We start from the raw sequence: 9,323 nt of genomic DNA, 5'->3' as shown, positions 1-9,323 counted from the left end.
TAGGACGATATGCCCAACGACGATATACGTATCCTACAATCAGATTGCATTTCATATTACAGAAAACAACAAAATGCAAAAGAATTAAAAGCATTTTGTTAATATCTCAACATTCTTATATTTTTTCTGATAAAGTCACCCTGAACTCCAACACCTTAGTTACTGACATTCATTTTCTTAATTCAAAACAGGCCCTGATTAATGAGCTACTGTAGAATTCCATTTACAAGCATATATGCCTCTAAATGAGTTTTTTTATTTTACAAAAGAGATGAAAGGCAGACACCCTCCACAAAAACATTATTTGCAGTTTGAGCAACAATATTACTGATACAGATGGCTGTACAAACATGCATTATTGTAAGGCCAATCTATATTGTAATGTTTTTGTGGAGGATATCTGTCTTTCATCTCTTTCGTCAAAAAACCCTTATTTAGAGGCATATATGTTTGCAAATGGAATTATGCGCTTTTCTTATTCAGTAGGAGGAGGGGTCTAGTTCTTTAATTGACGACACATAATCTAATTGGACAATTGCATGATTTCGGGTGTCAATCAGGTAGTAGACGACCCTATGTCATCACGAGTAGTGATAACGCATAACACACCAGTAGAGAAGCATATGTACAATGTAGCACGTTGTATGCGTAGACCTAGTATGCAATACTCGCAAACTTGCAGTACACACATATGTAGACGTAAAGTTGTAAACAAATTTCGTTCATTTTAGAATAAGTTTTTATAAGGCCAAAAAAAAACCATGTTTGTTTCCTGTAGCAGGTCTAAAAATCAAATGCTAAATGTTTTTTTTTTCAATCCATGTCTTAAATGAAAAAAAAAACACCTTTCTTGCTGCAAGTTGGGCTCAAGTTGGTTTTGCATACAGCAACACCATTTTATTTTTTCACTACGCTCGTTTGTTGTGTAAATGTGTGATGTTTTCTCCAGTAATTTTTCACTACGCTCGTTTGTTATGTAATGTGTAAATGTTTACTCCAGTAGTGTTTAAAAAATTTCTTTGTGATTTTTCTAATGCGCAAAATAAGCCGCCAAAAAGGAAATGCGCATGCTGCGGGAAACTAACTTGGTTTTTTTTGGTCTAACAGTAACATAATTTTTGCTCAATAAAATAGTTAGATATTATTTAAACTGATTAAGAATGAGAACAAAAGATATGCACTTTTGTTTTGCTATCCTCTACCGTGTGACAGACGACAGGAAGGTCCAATATTTTATTGTAGCGCCGGCATCCAATACTCAAAATATTGGACAAGACTGTGGTTTATCGCAGAGGTAGAGGAGAGTTTTAGTAGACTGTTGGCTGCACCATTAGCCTAATCATTTACCATGGCAACCTGAGTAGCAAGCAACATTTACATGCACTATGGACCACAATAGCCTCATCCCAATGGCATAGTTCAATAACCTCAATTAAATAATCATAGTGCAAAATTTGACCCTATGTTGCAGAGTATGAGTTTTTGTACTAAAATTTTCAAAGGTCATTCAATGAATGTGCAAATGTAATGGGGTTATAGAACTGAGCCCTAATAGATGAGCATGTTCTGGATCCTAGCGATGGATAGTATTGATTGCACTCAGTAATGTAATATGAAACCTACTAATCTGCCATTAACACCCAATTGAAGTAGTACTGCCACAAACCTGATGGTCTTCTCAGCAATGATGGAATAAATATAACCTCTAGGATTTTCAAAAATATACAAGTAAAAGTCTCTTATCTAACGGATCTGTGTACCTCATCGCTTCTGTTGGGTCAGTTGATCTGAGATGAAATATGAAATGAAATCAAAATGGTGTTTAGTATTGGTTAGCTATCATGGTGTAAGGAATCTGTAAGATAGGGTTGCTTTAAAGAAGATATCTTACCCTTCCCAGAATCCTTTGCAACATGACATATCACCTCATTACATCAAATGGTAATCTTATTACTTAATACAGATTCCCTTTGTTTTCATGTTGAGATAAGACTGGCTAAACATGGGTCGATAGCCAAGAAATATGGTTAACATATTTTGCAAGATCTGGATGTGCTCTGTTCATTGGGGTACTTTTTGTCACTATCGACCCATGTTACACTAGATAGCAAATTAGAACTAGAATTACGCGGTTCGTAATTAAGGTGGCCCCCACATAACTATACACCACATGAGGCCACCAAATACTATCACAATACCAAGTTTGAAGTTGATCGGTGATTGCGTTTAAGGTGGAGAGTGGATTAATGGAAATGAAGGCAAAACATGCAAATGAGCTCATTAATATTCATAAATATGCAAATAAAATGACACAAACAAACTATTCAGCACATCAGGCCACCATATCCTATCACCGTACCAAGTTTGAAGGTGATCGGTGATTGCATTAAAGCTGCAGAGTGGATTAATGACAATGTAGGCCAAATATGCAAATGAGCTCATTAATATTCATAAATATGCAAATAACATGACACAAAGTATACAGCACATGAGGCTACCATAGACTATCACGGTAGCAAGTTTGAAGTTGATCGGTGGTTGCGTTTAAGCTGCAGAGTGGATTAATGACAATGTAGGCAAAATATGCTAATGAGCTCATTAATATTCATAAATATGCAAATAATGCGACACAAAACTATACAGCACATGAGGCCACCATATCCTATCCCTGTACCAAGTTTGATATAATATTGGATGGCTGAGCGTGATACCATAACATATCGGATGAGTCATAAAAATATCGGACGAGCCAACGGCGAGTTCGATATTTGTATGACGAATCCGATGTTATGGTATCATGCGAAATAAGCCATCCAATATTATCATTATTAGGTTTTCTTAACTCCTAATAATCACCAATCAGAATAGAGCTTTGAAAGTAGTTCACCCAATTTTTTTGGGTGGTGAAATTAATTCTAAAGATGTTGCTGATTGGTCTAATTGATAATGTAAACTACATTTTGACCAATAGGCAGGTAGTTCTCACAGGATTAAGGACCTTACCTGATAACCATTGGATGCCTTCATGAAGTCCTTCCCCTGTCATAGCATTACTTGCACATATGTGCCATGGTTTGTCTTTGATTTTCTCTAATTCCAACATCTGAGAAACTTTGACTGATGATAAGGCATCTCGTAAGTCCATTTTATTTGCAAAGCATAAAATAGGCACTCTTTTAGTTTTGATTTCTGGAAAGGCAAACATAATTAATATAAGAGTTAGAGTTATAGGCAATATCATAAATTTTTAGTGGGTATGCTCGCCCGGAATTTTGAGGTGGTGGGTCTTTGGGAGCTGATGGCGTACCAGTACAAGGGGGTGTTGCTGCAAACAGGTAGAAGGGGGTCATTTGGAGCTGCAAACAGTTAAAAAAAGCCTGAAAAAACCCCAGAAATATGAGGAATGAGCAATTTAGGGGTCTTTTAGAGCTGAAATGCTCAAAATCAAGTGTCTTTCAGAGCTGTTTTGGTAAAATTCAGAGGTCTTTCAGAGCTGTATGGTCTAAAAACAGGGGTCTTTCCAGGGCATACCCATATGGTCATTTGTGTTGAGTGTCCCCCACCTCGCCATCAGTCTAGAGTAAAGACTTCCATATCCTTTAATCCACCTTCACACTCACTGCTGAATTTACAGAACAGCAAGGTTGCTTGATTTTTTGAGCCATGCCATCCAAGAAAACAATTCTTGGGAATAAAATTTTGTGGGGATCAAAATATTTCTAAGGAGAAGCAAATGAGGAATTGGATTCCTTAAATTGAATTATGGGGAATCCTTGAGAGCACTCCGATTCAGAAGTTCTCTGTGTCCAATTGGTTCAAATTCCATACAGGCCTGTGTTTCATCCATCCATCTTCCATGATTAGCCTAACATGTAATGTATGGCTGACTTGCCTTGGCCACAGATTAAAAGAGATCCAGATATAGCACCAACAGACAAAGTCCCTGTGCTTTGTATGCATTGAGAATTCTCGCATATTCATGAGAGCTGATCATTCCATCTGTGTCTAACAAATAATGCATGCCGTTGCCTGTACATGCATTTATGCACAAAATGTCAAACTGCTCTTCAGGGTCTTAGCTAGAAATTGAGGGTTGCCCATCATTTGAATCAAATTGCCTCTCCTAATTTGACCTTTAAAACATTTACCAGACATCTATAGCCCATTGGGGGTTCAAAAAGTTCAAATATGTGCTTATATGGCCTTGTTATACAAATTGGGTCTACTAAAAAGGTCAATTAGCTTCTCAAAACATACAATTTATAATATAGCATCTGTCAAAGGCATTAATTTTGCCCGTCCCAGGAGCAAACTCCTCGTCTAAATGATGGCCAGACGGGTAGCTAGCTAAGACCCTGCTGCTCTTTTAAAAATATGCAATAACAGGTGCAAGTGGGTGTGGCATTTTTGTCTCTCATAAACATATGATGCTGGACTTTGGCAGTTGGTCCCAGTCAGAGAGTTTCTGTTTATTATTAGTCTATGGAGATAAATTTCATAGTTCTAGTCCAATAAAAGAGCACTTACTGTGGACTTAATTAAGATTTAATTTAAATCTGGTCAGCCAGATATACCTATTTTTGACGGACAAACCGACATTGCGACTGAAACCTTCAGTCTTCAGCTGGGTTGTGATGCAAATGACTTACTGTGGACGTTTCGAAATCTGTCAGATTTCTTTTGTTGGACTAGAACTATGAAATTGGTCTCTATTTTCAATAACAGTCCTGATGAATATGTTCAGTAAAATTAGTCTATAGACTTGGCATCTTACCTTGATGTTTAATGAGGAGATCAAGTTCTTCTTTAGCTACTACCATTCTTAGTTTATCACTGCTATCAATCACAAATATAATTGCCTGGGCATCTCTGAAATGCAACAGATGCAAAGAAATGCACAAATCACTTTCAATGTGAATAAAGATTTTATATGATCTTTTGCTTCCCTTCTTCATTTAAGGGGGTACTACACCCCTGTGGTAAATTTGTGATTATTTTTGCATTTTTCTCAAAAAAATAATAACACACTGGTAACAAAAGTTATGTATATTATTGGGGCAAGGATTGCCAAGGAATCCAATTACTACACTGAAATTTCATTGACTCAAGACAAGTGGTTCCATATATATGATAGGAAATGAGGTACATCCTAGCGGTACCTTATTTCGTATCATAAATAACGAACCGCTTGCCTTGGGTCACTGAAATTCCAGTGTAGTAATTGGATTCCTTGCCCTAATAATACACATAACTTTTGTTACCAGTGTGCAATTAGTTTTTGAGAAAAATGCAAAAATAGACACAAATTTATCGAGGAGTGTAGTACCCCCTTAATATTGTTACCCGTCCGTTTCTCTCTATATTGTTTACTCTACGTATTTAAAATCTGCATCTTTACTGATCCCCTCTACTGTCGCTTCCTGGGTTGTATCCTAGTGTGGGCATGATCCCTGGTCACATCATCACATGACAGCACGGTTTCATGGCTCTGACCAGTGTCTGAGCAAAGATATTGGAAATTTGGATTGCAGTCCATCATAGGGGTGTATCAGGGCTGTAGCTACAGTGGGCGCCGGGCGGTGGTGGGCGGCAGAGCCCAATTCTCTGTTTTGGAGTTCACCACTCATCTGCAATTTAAGCACTGAGAGCCTACCACTCAGAGACCAAAATTGAACAATTTTATTGAATTAGTCAAGAATTTGGTCAATATTGATAACAAATTGCCAAATATGCAAAATTTTCATCAAATGCCACCCAGCACTAAAATATGATGATAGAGCACTGGTTTTGCAAACCAGATGTTGCCAGTTTGAATCCCGCTTCAGTCAAATTTTCTTCTTTGCTCCCCTTCTTCATTCAAGATACATTATTGAAATAAAACATGTAATTTAAAAATTTCACTATACTTCACTGGTGGTCAGAAAGCTCTTCAACTGAATTCTCAAGAGTGTCAAGTTAGGTGTATTACTTGTCGTAAAAATAAGCCTTCTTCAGACTGGGATATTCCAGTAGAAATCCATACACCCCCTATGGAAGACATGACCTTAATCTCACACTTAAGGTTATACAGGATTTTGAACTCTTGTGTAGGCAAATTGGCTGCACGTAGCCACCTAAAATATTTTGTTTTTCAAAAAATAAACATGGCAGGCCTAAAAATCATACTTCATCTTAAAGTTGACACTCTAATGATTATTATTGTAATACTTTTAACATCATAGCTCATACACAAATGTACTTTGTAAGTGTTTCAATTTGTGTTCAATTTCATGAGCATGAGGTTTTTTTTTTTTTTTTCCAGGAAAATATGGGGAGAGGGTCCGATTTCATTGCGATTTCGCATATGTGTTACAAACAAACCAATGAAATAATGTACCTATTTATTCTTTCGATAGGTCCTCCTGATTTAAAAAAGTAAGCTTACATGTTCACAGAATGTCAATGAAAATGATGGGGTAAATGTCGTCTTTTTTGCAACAACAATATTAATTTAGTGTGCCAATATATTGACACAATTATTCCCTACATTATTTCTTTGAAGTATCAGCTAACACATGCATATCAAAATTTTATGAATCAGCTACGGAAACATTAAAAATAATTTATTTCATCTCAGCATATCAGGCCAAATGGTCCAAAATGGAGTTCTGAGATATCCACACATTTAGTTTCAAGTACTCACATTTTCTGCTATTTCACAGTATCAATTCACAATCCCATAATATTCCAGGTGCAGTGCTCCTGTATTACTACTGATAATCCTTACTGCATGGGAAGTATCAATTGATTTTCACAAAACTTGCAGAAATTGACAAATTTCTGCCAAAACTTCCACACTATCTATTATCATGTTCAAACCATGTGCTAACTTGTTTACAATGCTAGTTAGTGTTGCCAGGGCCAAGGTGATGGTACTTATTTTATTGATTTTGTCTAGTATAGTGCTGGTTGAATACTCATGCTCCACTGTGCATATGCTTCAGTGATTTTAGCAATCAAATGAAAATGATAGGGTTGCCAGTTCATGCACTGGAATAATAATCACTATAAGGGGCACATCACTAAATAAATGTCCCATTGAAATACATGTGAAAATACAATAAAGTAACTAGGTGCATAATAATTAGGAGTCCTGGGGGAGTAGAATGGGGAGGGGGGAGCAGTTTTTGGCAAACATTTACAGTGCATCTTTATAACGCTTAGGAAACACTACAGAAACATTCAAATCTGCATCATAATATCTAGGCCATTTAAAGTTTCCACATTGGCAAAGTTAGGCTGGCGAGAGCAGGGCCAGGGGAGGATGACAGGAAATGTTGGCATACCTTTTAAAATCTAACCCACGGGCCCCATGTATATTTGGGATTCCCCCTTCCAAAGAAAATGATAGCCCTCACACCTTCTCTTTCTTCCATGAGTTACACCAAATGCGGAAGGATTTAGTGTAGTGTCCCCTTAAAACAAGAACTGTCTTTACCCAAGAATTAGTGCTGTGGGATATCTAGAGCAAATATTGATACACAAAAATAATTTAAAAAATACTTTGTTGATACAATTTTTTCAATCTACATCTCTGAGATGTTTAATATATACATATACTTCATAAATAAAAATTAAAAAACAAAAGACAAGTTGAGTGGAATTTTCACCCTCCGTAACCTTAAGGGGTGTGGATTTCAAATGGAATCACTTATTCAAGTAACCCCATCTGAAATTCACAATCCCTGTGTAGAACATTAAAGTGAAAGCCCCACTTTTGGTTCAAGTTCCTTGGGAAATTAGTCAAGGTTAAAATTTATTCATGTAAACTCTGTTATGTCTGACATCAAAGTAACAGGTGTATTGTTAGTTCTTCTGTGGAGAACTGGGCAAGCGGGGCTTCCTGTTTAAGGTCATGTCTTCTATATGGGTATATGGATTTCAACTGGAATAGCCCATTTTTCATATTCTTGAGATTCAGATTTCTTCTCACCTAAAATGGAATGTACATGTTTCGTTTTTTGTTACAAAACAGCGCAATAGATTGTGGTTTTCTTAGAATAATAGTGGGCAATCAAAATCAAAATATTCTTTTTTTTTCTAGCTGACCAGTTCAGTTCAGTTCAGCCTCCCCAAATGGAGACTTTTTTGGAGAGTTTTATAACATTGTAAATATAGACCACCGGCCCTTTTCACATCTATATAAAATCAATGATTACAATTTACCAATTTTAGAAACACATACAAACAAAGTCAGTCATTTTTTTCAATACTGAATTCTAGCTGACCATAATTCTTCTGGTTTTCTCCTCATCCAATTTTTACCCGGCGGAGGGGCACTCACATATAAATGCGGCATGGGTATATGCGGCGCTCTAGGTGGAGTGGAGTCCCTTCAGGCTCTCTGATAGTTCCTTAAGACCCACATTTGGATCATGAATCAGTTCTTTGAGCCTCAAACTCTGACAATTGTAGCTCTTTAGCCAAAATTTGGAACATTTTGAAATTTTTTAGCTCCAAAGCCTATAATTTGGGTCAATTTTAGTTCACAATTAGACAGATTAAAAATGTTGAAATTTCAGTTCATCAAGCCCGTATTTTGCCCAAAATCAGTTCCTAGTTCCTAAAGTTTGGCGTCGCACACAGCTACCAAAATTTTAGGTGAGTGCCCCCACTCCCCCGATTTTTACCTAGTACTTACTTGTAGTAATGCTCCCATAGATTCCTGTATTTTCCTTGGCCAGACATATCAAACACTGTAAAGTTGACTGCTGAGGATTTGAATTTCTCAACAGTGAAACCAACAGTTGGTACTATGTCCTCTGATTGTGAAAACGAAGAAAAAAATGTAATGGCACATATTATTAGAAAATATAGCCAAGGAAGTTTATGCATTATGGGAAGGGCAAGTGGAATTACATCACAATTCTAAATCATGTATTCAGGCTCTTCTGCAGTTCCTCAATACCCACATTTGGATCATGCTCCAGTTCTTTGAGGATCAAACACTGACAAATTGTAGCTCTTTATCTCAAATTTGGAAAACTTTATCTCAAATTTGGAATTTTTCAGCTCTACAATGTACATCCTATAATTTGGCCCAATTTTTTATAGACCCTAAGAATTTCAGTTCATCAAGCCCCTAGCTATTTTGCCTGAAAATCAGTTCTTAGTTCCCAAAGCTCGGCACCTTTTTCAAAACTGCACCCTTCTTTATATTTAGACCTAGGGGCCAAGTATTCTAAATTTGACAATATGAAAAAGTTGAACAATTTTTGCTGTATGGTACTGTAAAATAAAATATTAAAGACACTTACATCTTTAGGTTTGAGTTGGTTAATAAT

General features: G+C 36.6%; 1 protein-coding gene across 1 annotated transcript; it reads right to left on the bottom strand.

Annotated features, from left to right (window-relative positions):
• Positions 1-636: 636 nt before the first annotated feature.
• Positions 637-8,804, bottom strand: LOC140156665 (ADP-ribosylation factor-like protein 6). The gene is made up of 4 exons (XM_072179603.1): positions 8,681-8,804; positions 4,775-4,869; positions 3,004-3,189; positions 637-1,787 (listed from the first exon to the last, which is right to left on the bottom strand). The coding sequence occupies exons 1-4, from the start codon at positions 8,725-8,727 to the stop codon at positions 1,762-1,764; spliced, it is 354 nt and encodes a 117-aa protein (XP_072035704.1). The 5' UTR covers positions 8,728-8,804; the 3' UTR covers positions 637-1,761.
• Between the last annotated feature and the right edge of the window lie 519 nt (positions 8,805-9,323).

Source organism: Amphiura filiformis, chromosome 7 (assembly GCF_039555335.1).
Source record: "Amphiura filiformis chromosome 7, Afil_fr2py, whole genome shotgun sequence".
NCBI classification, from domain to species: domain Eukaryota; kingdom Metazoa; phylum Echinodermata; class Ophiuroidea; order Amphilepidida; family Amphiuridae; genus Amphiura; species Amphiura filiformis.
The sequence above is the reverse complement of the archived record's forward strand: the minus strand, read 5'-3'. Positions and strand labels throughout refer to the sequence as shown.